Here is a 16,763-nt window from a genome sequence, read left to right on the forward strand (position 1 = left end):
ATCTAATGCAATATAATCTAAGGCCGCCGGGGGTGGCACCGCCACTACTCGCACACGGCGCGAGATGGTCGCCCAGCTCTTCGGCGTGACGTCACACAGAGGTCATGCGAAAGGTCAATGGTGGCACCGCCGCGTCACGGCAAAGGCTTGAAAGTGCAAGTAGTAAAGCTTTCGCTTTAAAAGTTTGCCGCATTTGCCACCTAAGAGTGAACTGGCCGTTAGCCGCCGTTTGGTGCGAATTTGTGCTGTCTTTACGGCGTCTTCAGAGTATTTTAACGCAAAACTGCTCGTTTACGGCAGTCAGCTCTTCCCTCCATCTGGTCTCGTCCCTCTGTACATGCGCTTTTCTAGCTGACATTTGCCCAGTTTGCACTCACACACGCATGAAGTCTTACTCAACGCGAACCTCAGCGAAAGTACTGCAGAGGGCTTGTTTTTCCGCTAGGACCAAACCGTAAAGGAGGGGCGGAGAGCCTTTGGAATTCGCAGAGCGACCGCTATAGAGACGGGTGATGACCGTACCTCGCAGACCTCGTGTAAAAACAGACGAAACAAGAAGAGACCGACAGAGAAAGAAAGAGTAAGAGGGTACGAGCTCAATAACTCGGCCCCAATTAGGCCTTCCCCTCCGCCTTCCCCTAGAAGCACGTCGGCACGGTGCGGAGAAATCAGAAGCACGTCACGTTCTCCGGTCCCGTTCGATGGCGGGCCTCGTTCAAGGTAACCCGGCGTAGACCGCCTTCCTCCTTTTCTCCGTTGTGTATACACGACCGGCGTGCGTACACGGACGCGTAAAGGGCCCCGCTATATGGCCGGCTGCAGCTACGACGTTTAGCGGCGCGTTTTCGGGCGCGCACTCAGCCACAGCCAGGCGCGCAAGTGCCAACAAGCCGACGGCCAACCGCGCTGTCTTGGCTGTCCCTGCCGGTAGGTCAGTCAGTCAACCTTCGTGAAACACGCCGTGATGGAGAGGGTGTGATAGATGAAGAAGAGGAGGTGGGCGGAAGTGAGTGAAGTGGGCGGAAGTGACTAAAAGGTTCCGTTTAGAGTCGCTGCTAGCGCTGTCGCAGTTGCCGGCGATGCAGGAGAAGTTGAACTGAAGAAGGAAGGAACAAGGGACAAGCGTGGTGGGGCACTTACGAGGGTGGCCAGCCACTCTTGCCATATATCTCTCGCCGCGGTTCCGCTCGTTTTCGGCTCACTCTCTCCCTCTCTGGTTCGTCAAGGCCCGCGCTTGCAGCCAAGGCCGCCAGGAAATGCACGAGCGCCGCGTGGGCCCGACCGGACGCCCGCACCGGACCGAGAGTGGACACAGAGCGCGGCAGCGGACCGGACACTATTCGGCCGCCGGGCTGCTAACGTAGGTGGTTCTATGGGCCGGCAAACAACGTAAAGGAAGCAAATGAAACTAAGCTCGAGGTCACTGAGTCTGTGTGTACGCGTCGCTGTTGCGATTTGGGAGAGTAGGGATGCCTGTTTGGAGCCACCCACTGGTTCTCTCAGATCACCAATGGCAGTTTACCGATATCCCTCCAGAGAAAAGTCTGCAGCAGGTGTACCTTACCGGTACTCACCTACGGTGCAGAAACGTGGAGGTTAACGAAGAGGGTTCAGCTTAAGTTAAGGACAACGCAGCCAGCTATGGAACGAAAAATGAAAGCTGTAACGTCAAGAGACCGGTGGCGGGGAGAATGAGTGAGGGAACAAACGCGGGTTAATGACAACCTAGTCAAAATCAAGAGGAAGAAATGGGCAGGGCATGCAATGCGAAGGCAAGATAACCGCTGGTCCTTAAGGGTAACGGAGTGGATTCCAAGAGAAGGCAAACGTAGCAGGGGGCGGCAGAGAGTTAGGTGGGCGGATGAGATTAAGAAATTTGCGGGGTTACTGTGGCCGCAGCTGGCATAGGACAGGGTTAACCGGATAGACATGGAAGAGGCCTTTTCCCTGCAGCGGGTGTAGTCAGGCTAATGATGATGATGACGACTTCTTAAATGACACTGAAAGTGCAAAGAGTAGGAACTGCAGGTTCATAATCGCGTGGCTGTCCTTCTTTCATCTTCAATCTCCTCTAAAACACTTAAAACAAAAGTTGCGCTCTCGACTGTATTTTGCGGTTGTAGTAATGACCCGTACAATGACACGACACATCGCAGATCACGTAATTGGTCGATTATAGCGGCGCAATAAAATGGGAAATGCTATCCGGTTCTCAGCCTCACCTCATTCTTCTAGACAGTCTTGTTACTTCTTATTATAATGTTTTTTAGAACAGGATGATGCTGAACGCTAGAATCACAGAAAGGTGAAACTCTCTCGCATGTTCTCCAGAGGCGCTCATATTTTATGCCAGGTTTTGACATTCCTACACACCATAAATTCCTAATACCCTCTACTCTGTTCTGTGAGCACGGAAAATAAGTCCTACGTTGGCTAGAACGCAACTGTACACGAGGAAAGAAAGACCCTTCCTCGAACTGCAACAACCGGCCAAGCAATGCGCCGGTATGCACAAGTGGATGAGCGCATCCACAGTTCCAGGAAAACAAGGGCAACATCGCGCTTGAGAGTTGCCCTGCACGAAGTCAGCCGAAGGCCCCAGCAACGGAGATACGGTCGTGCGATGGCATAAAATATTGCTGAGACGACATATTGCCAAACGATTTAAAAGCAGGTAGAAGGGAAAGACCGAAGAGAGCGTAGCATGACCGGGATTACGCTTTTCGTATAGAATCAAGATACGCGAGTGAACATTTCAGTCCTAAGCATTCTCCCACACTTCTTTCTCCAGTGTTTCACCCGCCTTGTTCTGGAATGCGGTTGAATTAACAGTCTCGCATTCTTCCAGGTCGAGGATTCCACATTCCTAATATTAATACGCCTATAATGGGGTAAAAAGGATGGTTTATAAAAGGATGTGGCTGTTTACATTAATACGTCTATATAGGGATAAAAAAGCGTAAGCTGTCCTCTGGCACACTCCTTTTTATAAAAGGGTATGACTGTTTACATTAACACGCCTCTATGGGGGTAAAATGGGAGTAAGCTCTCTTCTGTCACACTCCGTTTTATAAAAGGGTGTGACTGTTTACATTAATACGCCTCTATGGGGGTAAAATGGGAGTAAGCTCTTCCCTGGCGCACTCCGTTTTATAAAGCTTACTCCCTTTTTACTCCTTTCTCTTTAGAGTGCACAGTCCTAAACTCTACGCCATAATATCCCGTCCTCTTTAAACCAACGAAATAGTCAAGCCGACGCGCAAACACGCCACCTATTACCACCAGCACCAGGGCGCATAAAGCAAGACCTGTGTTCTTTCTTTAATTTCCCGTCGTTGCGACGAGGTGGAGGCGATTTCGCAAGCATAAATATAGAATTACAAGAAAAAACAGAACACGAAGAACGGAGGAAAAAAAAAAAAGCCACGTCGACGGCTTCATCTGGGCGTACACAGCACACACCTCTTTTCGCATTCCCATGCGGGACCGTTTCATTTTTTTTTTTTTTTTTGCGATCGCCGCCTCAGATTAGCGTTCCCGGTAGCTACCTGCGGGCTTCGCTAAGCGCGAGGTGCCCACGCTACCGCCAGCATGAATGCCTGGCTCGCACGGGGTGCGTCCCGTTAATCTTCGCCGCACCTTCCCCTCAAACGTGTTACTTCCGGGGAAATAAATGCCCCTGCGATCGTTCTCCCAATCGGCCCCAACGATCGACAGACACGGCTCGCAAAGTGGCACGCGTCGTACAACATCCGCCACTGTGGCCGAAGGGACCATATCGCGCGCGCACTTAGCTCGAACAGGTATGGTCGCTTCCAAAAACGCCGGGCGTCTTCCGCGTATTTGTACGCATTGCTTCCTGTTTATTTTTAGGTCGTTACGGCTTCCTTTCTCGGCGAACTACGAGGAACTCCGTTGTTTGCAAATTACGATCACTCCCGCGTAATTTTCACTCTAGTTGTTGACGCAAACAAGGATGAAAGAAGTAAACCAGGAAACGAGCAACAGCTTTACTGAGACGTTTGTACCTTCCGTTACTGGAATTTAGCCTTTATTTAAAAGTAAATTATGGTTTAGTCTATTGGAGTTTAACGTCCCAAAGCGACTCAGGCTATGAGAGACACCGTAGTGAAGGGCTTCGGAAATTTCGACCACCTGGGGTTCTTTAACGTGCACTGACATCGCACAGTACACGGGCCTCTAGAATTTCGCCTCCATGGAAATTCAGCCTCCACGGCCGGGATCGAACCCGCGTCTTTCGGGTCAGCAGCCGAGCGCTTTAACCACTGAGTTACACCGCGGTGGGTGAAAAAGCAAATTATAATTCAAGTGCATGCCCTCATCAGAAAATTTACTGAGCACTCCAAGAAACTGCATGCAATCTCAGCAATTTCCTGCGAGCCTTTGTAAAAGCCTGCATTCGACTGTGGCTTTGCGATTGGAAATCCGCTGAGGCGACACAATTTATATTTAAATTTTGGAATGTCAGCAAAGCGTGCTGTATCGCAGAGATGCTTTTCAAAGACTCCCTTTCGGTCGTGCGCGAGGCAAAACTTGCGCAGTAAATCAAGGGTCGTAATACGAGAAAAGATGCGGAAAAAAGTGACGCTTCGAAGTCAACGCGCTCTCTACCATGTTTGCAGGGAAACGAGAGAAAGAGAATGGTGATCTGGTATTTACGAACGCCAACACCTTCTCTGCTACCAATGCGGATTTAAGCAGATGAACTTGCGATGAAGGAGGACGCAAAACAAAGCGCTTGGCCCGGGAATTCTCTCTCCTTTCGTATGCATGAAACACAGGCCCAAGGTGCCTTCTAGCGATTCAATGCACGGAATTCGGCACAGAATACCATCATTTCCGACGTAAATGCACAAACAAACATGGCAAACAAAAAAGGTTAAGGACAAAGAACGCATGAGGCGTGAACCGCTCCGCATGGAGTATAGAAGAAACATCAAACGAACGTGGAAGACTAAACTGGTAATCTATTGTAAACATACGTAATGATGCATTTTTCAGTGCGAACAAGAAAACAGACGCTTTGCAAGTTTATTTCATCGTATTAAGAAAATTTAAACGAATATTACATACAGGAGACGGTCCCTAGTCTCTCATATCTCCCCCATATGCTCCAACTCATGCAGGAAGAGGTCTAACCACATATCTTCACAAAAGAATAGTTGTAGCAATTTAGTCATTCTGCACAAATATGTATTTATTGGAGTCCAACACAGTTCAACACACATTTTTGAAGCTCAAAATGAGATTGGGCATTCTTTCTTTTTGTTCACATAACGCCAGCATCTACCCGTTTCTCAGCCTTCAAAAACAATAGTACCACGCAGTCCTCTGAGCAGAACTTGTTTTTCAGCGATATACAGAGATAAAACAGGCGCTACCTCACAGCGTGTGGTGGTAGAAGGCGTGTCTTGTCACACTTATCGAACATCTAAGAGGAGGCTGTATGTATTTGAGCACCAGCATATAAACGTGGACGGAATCAGCAGTTGCCATTGAATATAAGCTTTCTGAGGGCCGGAATTCAAGTCCGGGACTGTACTGTATACCCAGATCTCAGCGCGCCTAGCGGCACATCGGGCGTGACTCCCCACGCCCCGCAGCAGCAACAGCGTCGAGCCTGTGGGACGCAGTGTAGGATTCGATTATGGGGCGCGCATTGGGTATGTATCGCTCCCCGCGATCTTGGGAGGCGGCGGAGAAGAAAATAAAAGAGAGTCAGAAAGTCGGACGAGGACGGTCGGGGGTGCAGCACCCCCTTCCTTTGGAAAACACGCCGCGCCGCTGGAGCAAACAGCGAGGTAGAGAGCCGTCGCAGTGAGAGTTGTAATGCGGCCTGTCGCGGCGGCTGCGATCGAGTAGGGTGCGCGCTGGCTCCGTATCGCGCGCTGGTCGGTTCACCGACCTTGCCTGAGAGGCGCGCTTTTGAGGCACAGTACGTGACAGTAAAACGGAAATTTGGGTTAGTTAGTACTGGCCGTACATGTTGTGAGCGCGAAGAGACAAGGACCGCGGGAGCAAAGACAACACAGGCGCTACTACTGACAACATTACGCTGTTTTTCCCGCTATGAACATGTATGTGACAGTGTTAGTTTCTTTCAAGCATTCCAAATATGAAGTGGAACTAGTATAATAACAAAAATGCACAGGACTTTTAAGCTAGTGGTGATGCGAACTTTGGCAACAGCTGAGTGGTTGGAAACCTCTGTCCCACCGCCATGCATTCCCCACACTATTCCCAGCCCCCACCTGTCTCCTGGCGTGCTTGGCTGGAATCCGCTTCTCTGGAGGACAACTAGCCTTGGTACGTCAGGCAGCCGACCTGTTGGACGCTTAATTTGTGTCCTTGATAAAGTTACTTACTACTGTTACCACTTCAGGGCTTAGTAACGCAGGGGTGTGATATGTCTTGCGCTTATGGCGGTACAGAGGTGTACCCTCTAATGAATGCCTGTTGTTGAGTGTGTTGGGATAACCGGAAGCAGTAACCAGTCATGTGGTTTAAGGGTGTGAGGGTACGGGTATACGGCAGGAGTGCGTCACGCATGACCTGACAGCAGGAGCGAAGGGAGAGGGGCCGAGGCGAACAACGCCGTTGCCGCCGCCGCCGACTTCGCCGAACGTGCCATATACAGCTCTCGCTGTAAAACATTCCGGGTTTCTGTTCTTTTCTAGAATGACGAAATGAAACGCCCCGGAGCTGCTTTTTTCGCAAATTTGTTCAATTCTGTCAATTGGTGCCATCGTGGCGAGGATGTAATGATGACGTAAAAGAAGAAGCCGGTTTCTGGAGCATGATCGCGGAACTTATAGGCGCAAAAAAGTTGCCCAATCACCTCTCCCAGTCTCAGTAAGAAGGCATAAAAATGAAAGGTGCATGCTTAAATACTGGGTGATATAAAGTCGTAGACTAGGGACGCCTTTATAAAGATCGCAAGGATACAAATGGCTGGCATCTGTCTCATGACAGAGTAGAAAGGAGAGTTTTAAATAGAAAATTGTCCGGCACGCAAGAAGACATCGTTTAACTTAGAAATCCACGGCAGCACCATCATCGTCATCATCAGCCTGTCAACGTCCACTGCAGGGCAACGGCCTTTGCCGCTGTCTTCTCGATAACCCGTTCTTGCACCAGCCGTGACAACCCTGTCGCCGCAAATTTCCAAATCTCATCCCCCTACCTGGCTACCTGTGTTTGCACTTTTTTGGAATGCGCCATCTCGCTCCAAGAGACCATCGATCATCTGCTCTCCAGTTTACATTCACGCCCTAGTCAATCATGATTTCAGCCAACATACAATTAACTCGTACTTGATCTCTAATCGATACTCTTCTTTCTGTCCCTTAACGCTCTATCTGTGTCATTTTTCTTCCCACCCCTCATAAAATGGTCTATGGACCTTCTTATAGACTCTATTGCCTTCATACAGATATTTCTTTTTGTCTATTCGTAGTCTACAGACTGTCCACAGAGAAAAGTCTACTAAAAGTGTATGGCCACAAATCTGCAGATTATCTATATATAGATTGCCTATAGACTGTTCTTTTGGATTTGTCCATAGAGAATCTATAGACTTCGCAGACAGAAGTCTATTTAGACTGTCTAAAAATTTTTTGTAGGGTATGGCCCGTTCGCTGCCCTTAATCTGATTACTACCAACATAACCACCACCTAGTAAAACACGCTGCGGGGCTAGTCAGTTATGCATTTTATTTTCTTCAAATTTAAGCAGCGCTAACTTTTAGGACGAATACACAGAGGACATGACAGGACGGGCGCTTACTCCAACTATGGAGTCAGCGCCCGTCCTGTCATGTCCTCTGCATATTCGTCTTAAAAGTTAGCGCTGCTTAAATTTGAAGAAAATAAAATAATCGCCACCCCAGGTTTAATCTACACGTCCGTTAGCGAAAGTTCGGAGGTAACGGCGAAAAACCGCTACGCCAACAGCATGTCGGTCATCGTGGCATCGGTGTGCGCTCGAGCAGCAAGCGGGTCGCCGCCGGGCCGGCGTTCCCGACGCTGCCGTACCCCCCCCCTCCATTTCTCGGCCGGATGCTCGTTTCCACCCGACTTCTTCCCTCCCACGATAACCGCCGGTGCCCCATGCATGGATTGCGGCCCGCGAAGCTTTCGACATCGTCCGTCGCGCAACTGTCGTACGCAGCCAGCGGAGGCAATAACTGAGGCGGGGGGGGGGGGGGGGGGGGGGGGGGGCTTCTTGTTCTTGTCCCCCTTTCCCTTCCTCTTTGACTTTCTCTCTCTATCTTTTCTCTTCTTTAGTTTCGTGTTTTTGTGCGAAACTTATACGCGCGTATGTGATTAACGAACGGCACGGAGATGGAGCAGTGAGAACGTGGTGCATTATTATCATCTCTCGTAGAGCGAGGAGACGCAGACTTGACCCCTTTCTCACTCACACGCTCCGCCCCATTGAGACCGAGCCAGGAGCCACGCGAGTTTCGGTCTCGAAAGAGAGTTTCTTCATTTGCATGCGAGAGCAGCGGCTCATTTGCGTCGTTCCTATCAGCCCGAGGCGGTATATGAAACGGAGACGGCCAGAAGGGCGGGATGGCGAAAATCGCTGGGCGTTTGCGAATAGCGCGAGACACGCGATGTAGTAGAATGCGAGGCTTATCGTGAGGAACGCGATAGCCAGACTGTCTTTCCCTTTCCCGAGGATTAACTCAATGGCTGCGGGGCGGGCGGTCACCTCTCTAAATAAGCATGTGCATCCTTATTACATAGTCTTGAGGCCTGTTTTGCAGCGTTATCACTTAAGCCGAGCCTCGGGCGATTCAAACTGCGCCACCAGTTTGCATCGAGTACGCCGAGCAGCCCTACTAGGTTGCGCAGCTTGCATCCATTACGTTTGTCCGCACAAATATATTTTTTTATAACAGCGGATAGACAGATTATAGATAATCCATGCAATGTCTAAAGCAATTCTGATGAGGACAAGCGGAGTAGATGTCTGTGGTCCCCCGTCTCGGACCTCACTAACAACGCGAGGTACGCTACGCTAAGCCATACACCTGGAGATTATGCTGCGAAGGCGATGAAAATAGGAAACAGCATAAATGACAGAATGCGCAGTACACGCCCTGTCGTACGTCCCTTCGGTTTTTATCGGCTTACTCTACTTTCGTAGCAGTGAAAGTCGGTCCGGCACCGCGCTGCTAGATTCAATTGCTCCGACGATTCCAATCACATTAGCGAATTCAGCCCTGAAATCTCAGTTCCATCTTCCTGCACTGGCCTGTCGTCGCAAAATCGCCAGTCCTTCCTGGTACCATAAATTTTATCGCACTTTCAACAAGAAAACTCACCCTATCACACGCGCACGTAGACTTTCTCGTAATAGTCACTCTAATCATGCCTAGCCTTACCAAGCTCACACCGAAATATACAAACTGTCCTTTCTTCCTCAGAACAGCCCGTGACTGGAGTGGCCTTACATCCGAAGTGGCCACCATCATCAAGCTCTATCACTTCAATACCGCCACCTAAGACCTCCTGTACTCAAGCTAGTAGTACCCTTTTGTCAGCCCACCCCTCGTGTAATCTCTCTAGTGGACGTTTCAGGAGAAATAAATTGTTCAAAAATCCGCAACAGCTTGCCCGTATTTCTATCCTTCTGCTGCAGAAGTGTTCGTCTTGTGAACATAGCGACTTGCGTTACCATGTTTCATTCGATCTGATTACTTCTATGCGTTTGTGTCCCACATAAAAGTTAGAATATAGCTAAGTACCTACTGACATTACTGTCTTTCTTTAAATTGAAGAGAAGGCAGCGAACCTAGAAAACAACGAAGCTTAATGACGCAAGAACTCCGCCGCCGACCGGCCAGCGGAGTCCTCACGACATCGTTATGTCCAGTACTCCGGGTTGTGTAATTAGCAGCACAATTCACTATTTTGCTTCCGCCCTCGATATTAAGCGCGATGTTGAGCTGTACTGTACCATTGGCTCTACGTGTGTGACCGCTTATTCGCTCTTTGAACACCCAGCGTCATATAAGTGCGAGGGAAAATGGCACATCTTACCCTCTCCGCTGTCAGACCCCCGTCCAAATTTGTCTGCATGCCAGTTTTAATCAATTTCGTTTTTCTGTTCGCTCCATACTTTTTTGTCTTTCGTTGTCGTCATGTTCGCAACGTGGGTGACTTTTAGGCCTCACCTGTCATACAGAGAGCGAGGGAAAGCCTTCGCGAATACACAAACGCATCTTCAAGGTCTAAAATTTGTAAGTATCCTCGCATCAATGAAAACACATAGAGACCAGAAGTCCGCGGGGTGGCTCAGCGGTTATGGCGCTCGGCTGCTGACCCGAAATACGCGGGTTCGATCCCGGCCGCGACTGTCGCATTACGATGGAGGCGAAATTCTAGAGGACCGTGTACTGTGCGATGTGTCAGTTCACGTTAAAAATCCCTTGGCGGTCGAAATTATCCGGAGCCTTCTAATCCCCTGATAGCCTGAGTAGCCTCAGGCGTTGCCTCAGAATTTTAGACACCATAAACCCAAACCAGGAAACCAGATTTTTCACGTGCACATAGCGTGCGCAAAAGAGTCAGTGCTCTCTATCGGAATGCACTGAAGACAGACTACACCCACAGCACGAATAGCTGATCTTCACTTCACGTTATCACCCCTTATCAGCCCGGTGTAGTGTGCGACGATGCTTGCCCGCTACAAAGGCGACAGCACTTTCGGACGGCGTTGGGAAATGGCCCCTTCGGCGACATTTTTCTATCCGTGATCTGTATATATAGCCCACTTCCGTGCTCGGCCAAACGCAAGAAATTCTCTGACGGACGACGTGTTCGTGTCCAAAGACATCAAACCTCACCGGCGGCGGTCCTTGAGGGGAAAACTCTGCACTGATGCTGTGATTTACGACTTCATCGTGCTTCCTTGTTCCTGGACTCCTCGTGCGTTCTGCAACACCATTTAGCTCACGCACGGTCGTAGCCGAAGCAGTGTTAGGGAATGTGTCGATAGGCATAATCTTGATTTGTGCCAGTGCTCTTCAAAGCATTCGGCGCCGCAGAAATCTATACGCGTTCGCTGAAGACTTCTTTTTTTGATGTTGCAACAGTAAACGGAAACTCAAGGAAGCAGATAATTAGTGGTCGTTTAGAGATTATAGTTTATCTTCGAAGGAAGCGGTGTGGTAGAGAGAGTGTTGGAAGGAATCATGAAGAGGCGTTTCAGTCCATTGAGCTTGATATATATATATATATATATATATATATATATATATATATATATATATATATATATATATATATATATATATATATATATATATATATATATATATATATATATATATATATATATATATATATACACGCGTTTAGCTAAGCACGAGACACTTCCCGTCTTTCAGTGGGAGCGGCCATCACTGCGGATTCAAGACGAGCGAAACGGATTAGGTGCTTGCGTAAGCTTCTCTTAATCCTGCGATACTTCACACTGCACGCTCAACGAGCAGGCCGACAGACAGGCTGTCGACTTAACGCCGCTCTTGGTTCGCCCGGCTAAAGGTACGGCATAGACGTGTTAGGAGCCAAGTAAAAAATAGACGGCGAACAAAAATAACAAAAAAGCACCGGCGAAGTATAACTCCCTTGCCATAAGGGACGCGAGACGCGCTGCCGCGGGTCATGTCGGGTCTAGAAGGAAGAGACTCCTCTCAGAGAAACCTGTCTCGCGAAAGATTAAATGACTCCCTTTTTTCTATTTATCCTTCTCAGCTTCTTTCTTATATTCACTTCTTTTTGTCTGCCTAAGGCGACGGGAAGTCACGGAAACGGCCGGTTACTGAGCAGTCAGCACTGGTGCTCCCAAGGAAACATTAAGTCGGCCAAATGTGATTACGTATACTCAGGCGGTGCTGCTAGTTAATTAATTACAAAAAAGAAAGGACCAGAACCAACAACCAGCAGTAGAACAGGAGTGAACAGAGTGCCGCGTTTGCGGGTCATGCATACAACTCGCGGCAGATCGTCGACGTAAGCTTGTTCTCCGTTTCGTTCGTTCACATAAACCGAGTTACGGCCGAGGGTCAGAGATCAAGGATGGCGGGCCGGATGAGTCTCCCCTCATCCGACTCTCTTGCTCGCCGGCGTGACTTAAACCCGTTGCACAGCGGGCCCAGCTCTGCTGGGAGCGTCGGTTGTAAATCGGATATTAACGCGCTTTAATTAACCCATTTTCTCCCTCATCTAGGACGAGGTGTGTTGTTCGTGCTACGCGGCTCGGTTTCTTTGGTTTGGACGCGTTCGTGAAACCGTGACCGGGATTTCGATATAGCATTCGTTAACGGCCTTCGGACGAGGTGTTTAGTCAGTGGACGCTGTCGAGGCTGCATAGGTCACAAAGAGAACGCGAATAGCTGCATCATCAGGGCGAGGAAACATGTTGAAAAGGAGAAACGAAAACGATAAGCTAATCACTTACATCTTGTTGGTTTATTTTTTCCTAACGCTAGCACTACCGTAGGCACTGTGTCTTTGCACGTACTCGCCAATGCAATGTTTCGCCGTAATCGTGTCGCACGTTCAAGTTTTGAAGTTTCACTTCAGCATGAACTTCCCGATGCCATCCGTGTTTCGTCGCGTGCTTAACTTTGCGTTGTACTAATCTCTGATCTTAACATGATAGGGTCCCTACGATTCCAAGCGATCCTAGTCGATTGATCTCTTAGGATCCCTAGAATGTGTTAGGCCTTCCTTTGACATGGTAACAGCAGAAACACGAAATTAATTATAGAATAGAAGCTGTTCACTTTGATAGCTGGTTTACATTTCCGTTACGCGTTTCCCTTAATATTTATGTATGTTACATCGCCTTGCGTTTCATAACGAGGCCAGTGATGAGATACTGCATGGGGTCTTATGCACAACGATTTGACGGGGAAGACGACTAAGAAGCTGCTTTACGGGTATCGTCCACTTAACACTCATGGAGCTGTCATCTTCGTGGTGAATACACCGAAGAAAGTTTGCCTATTCAGGTTTCACGATAAGGAGATCGTCTCGATTTTCAAAAGCTCCCTGAACTACCTGCTTAGCGCATGCCCAACATACTTGGACACACATTTTTAGTGCTCGAAAATTGTAAGTTCCTGTTATGAGAATTTTTGAAGGTAACAATCCATTCTTCCGAATTTTAGCAACATCTTTCTTTTTAAGTTTTTTTTTTATCGCTCGCGTCAATAGCAATAAAATGCAAGCCTGCCGGCGTGAGATCTGCGGAAATATTTATTGGTACAGTGAAATTGCTTCAATATATAAAGAAATTTCGTTCATAAACTCGTTACCGTTAAAAAATGCACTTGTCCAGAATTGTTGGGTACGGTGACAATCAGAGAATGCAGATTTGCGCGCCACAAACGACAGGTGCTCCCAGCGTATTGCCAACGCTCAAATCAGCCGCTTGCTGCAATTCAGATTTGCTGCCTCTGCCAGGTGGAAACAATTTGCGACACCCGTTTTTCAATAATTTGTAACACGCAGTTATGTGCGCAGGCGGAGGTTCTTGGTGTTTTTCTTTCCTTTTTTTTTACTACCGTGCCTTATAGTCTCTCGACGCTAAACAGAAACAAGATCCCACAACTACTGCGACCGCCACTTGAATACGAGACTAGACAGGGCGGACGCAGCGACACATGTTCAAACATTAACTGCCCACATCGTACGGTGTGCAGATATCAGCTTGGCCAAAAAGTCGGACGAATGAAATACACCAACTTTTTCTCTACATCAATTTGCTTGTACGTCAATAAGAGACGTAAAAATACGTGTTGATCACTTTTTGTAACTCTAGGCATACAGGTGTGCAAAAGAGAAAATATGAGACGCATGTCAGTCACTCTTCTTTTTGAGTCCACTTACCCTGGCTATTCCGACGGACAAGGCTACGAGTAGCAGGATGGTGACAGTAGCTTTGGATCGCTCCATGACTTCTCAGCTGTCCGGGCGTCACACGACGAACTTCAGCCAAGGGGCGACTACATGCGGCGAGGACCACCAAAAACACGGCCACCGAAAATCACCGGCGCCCGCAATAATATTCACCAAACACACGACACGTCAGACGACGGCGACGGCGAAGCTTCAGAACAAACCGGCCAGCAAGTATAACCGCACAGCACACAGATGTACTATACGAAACCGGGCTGACCCTCCTGTTCCTTCCTTCACATGGGACAGCACGCGATTCGAGACGACGTTTCAGCTATCTTGCCTCCCTGGGCGTCGGGGAAGCGCGGTGTCTGGGAATTGTCGGTGTCGAAACATGGCTCGTCTTGTTCGTATATACCGGCAGTCGGCAGATCGGTGTCGGAGTCTTCCTTGGGGCTATCGGTCTTCGACGCTTCGTTGGTGGCGGAGAAGTACCGCTACTCCAGCCTCTTCCTCAATTTCGTCCCACGCCGAAGACACACGGCAGCGTTTTCTGGTCGACTGCAGCTGCGACGGGGAAATCTTTTTCTTCGCTACTCGGCTCACTTATCGTAGTCGGCAATCGCTGCAGCCTTCTCTCGCAGCTCGGGCGTGATGCGTTGTTCACCGAGGAGCGTCGACGGCAAAACCAGTTCAGCGAAAGACGGTCGCCACCGCCTGCTTCGACGGTCGGCTCGTGAGACGCGACTGACGCTGCGTCGGATCGCGCGCCGTGAGCGGAGCGCGCGGACAGCGGCGGCGGCGGCGGCCGCCAAAGCGAAAGCGGGAACGCCGCTCTCTGATTGGCCGCGAGCTGGGCGTGACGTAAGGCGCGTGACGTCAGGAGCGCGCGCCGTTTTTGGTTTCGTTTTCGCGCGCAACTGCTGGTCGCCGTAGCGGAGGCGCTCGCGCTGGACCAGCACGCAAAGCGGAAAGGACGTTGTTGTTGTTGTTTACCTCAGTAAACATGGCACAAAATGACGATTCGTGCTGTGTTTCGTCCTTGTTGTCTGCGTTCGTGCTACGGTGTTTGTTCTTGAATGTTGATGTTATATGGAGATATGATCCATTCAACGTGTTCTCTGTTGTCGCCCTGGTTTCCCTAATGCAGAGTTTAAGTACTTGTTTTGAGCAAGCAATAACATCCCATGGCCTCAGTGCGTATATATAATAGACTAAACAAACAAAAGAAAACGAAAAAGAACATTCAAGAGAAAACGCTATACAATGTACAGTAGCCAGTGATAACTCACTCCGAGTTCAGCTTGGCGCACTGTCACTAATGATGAAGAGGTTCTGGTGGGTCTGAGTGGGCCACATAAACAGTGATGTTACAATAGGGGAATTCTCCCTTTTTTGTGGAATTTGAGGGGTATATTTTGGCGAAAAGGGAATTTATACGGAGATGCGGGGAAGTTTAAGAACCGAAATTGTATCATTTGTTCTAAACTGATGGAGTTTTGAATCTGGAGCAGGAGAAAAGGGCCTGAAATACGAAATTTCGGGTATAATTACGGGAATTTTGGTTACGGCATGGAACATCAGGGCATCAAACGGCAGCTTTGAGTTTACCTCTGCATCTGTATTTAGATTTTCACTCATGCCACAATGAACCAACATAGCTCAGCAAAAAGTTCTGCTTGAGGTTTTCACGTGTCTATCTTCATCAATAGGCTGCCGGTTAAACTCTTCCACAACATGCTGAATAACGTGCAAGAAAGCCCTCCGTTCGTTCCTGTTCATTTGTTCCAAACTCTTTCGGTCTTTCTTTGAACCACGGTGTTGAAATCTCAGAGTTCGAAAACAAGTGCTTCGCCGTTGCTGTAGCAAAATTCTCAAATGTGAGGTATATATTTCTAGCTAATTAGCTAGGTGTAAAAAAAAATGAACTACAGAACACTCCAAGAGACTCCCAATAGCAGTCAGCTCGCTTCACTTGCGTAGGACGTTCCGTGTGTTTTGAAACCCTGGCACTACTTTTATCTGGAACACCCTGTATAAAAAATTGGATTACTGTGAGCCGTCACACGGATTTCATGCTTCATATCCGACACACAATTTTATGTCCACTCCAGTTCAACAAACTACATGCGTATACATATGTGCAAAAACAATCAGGCACCGAACAGGACGCCTCCGAGCCACGCTATACGTAGCGGTATGTGGAGCGCGACTAGCAGATTCCCAGGGCCAAAACACCAGCTCATCAGGTCACGTCGTTCCCAGTAGACTTCGAAGAAGTTCCCGAGCACACATACCGGCGACAGTAACGCCGCTCATGCGTATACACTGCAAACATCGTGAAGCGAGCTGGAACACCCCGACGAATGTTTCAACAACGAACTTCGGAATCCACTAACGGCGACTCCAGAAGTCCTCAATGAAGCCGCCTGACAGCGAGCATGTGGAGCGTGACGTAGGCAAATTCCTCGGGGCTGGAGAGCGGGGCACTTCGAGCGAGTTTTTGCGTTTACCAAACAGAGTTATTGGCGCCTGCCAAGTCATTGGCCGCGCCGAAAGGAGCAGAGCGAGCGTGACGGCAAATAGAGTTCTGTCTCTCTCTTTCATTTTCTTTTACTGCTGCGCGCTCTATTTTTCGTTTCGCTCTCGGTCCAACGCTGCTGGAGCCGAATGTCTCTCTCGGCGACGCTAATTAAACGAACTCCGAATAAACGAAAGCTCCCTGGCGGCAGTGATTCGCGTAGCTGAGAGTCGTCGTTGCGTTAAGTGGGTCGCTCTGATACGCTTTTCAAGTCGCCGAATGGCGTCGAAACATTCGCCTATTT

General features: G+C 48.9%; 1 protein-coding gene across 1 annotated transcript in view; it reads right to left on the minus strand.

Annotated features, from left to right (window-relative positions):
* LOC149336221 (uncharacterized) overlaps positions 1-14,718 on the minus strand; it is a 112,662-nt gene extending 97,944 nt beyond the window's left edge. The window contains exon 1 of the mRNA XM_089552748.1: positions 13,930-14,718. Coding sequence (XP_089408874.1) covers positions 13,930-13,995 — 66 coding nt within the window. The 5' untranslated portion in view covers positions 13,996-14,718. The remainder of the gene's footprint in view (positions 1-13,929) is intronic.
* Between the last annotated feature and the right edge of the window lie 2,045 nt (positions 14,719-16,763).

Source organism: Amblyomma mixtum, chromosome 7, assembly GCF_055824585.1.
Source record: "Amblyomma mixtum isolate Tamu chromosome 7, ASM5582458v1, whole genome shotgun sequence".
Classification (NCBI taxonomy): domain Eukaryota; kingdom Metazoa; phylum Arthropoda; class Arachnida; order Ixodida; family Ixodidae; genus Amblyomma; species Amblyomma mixtum.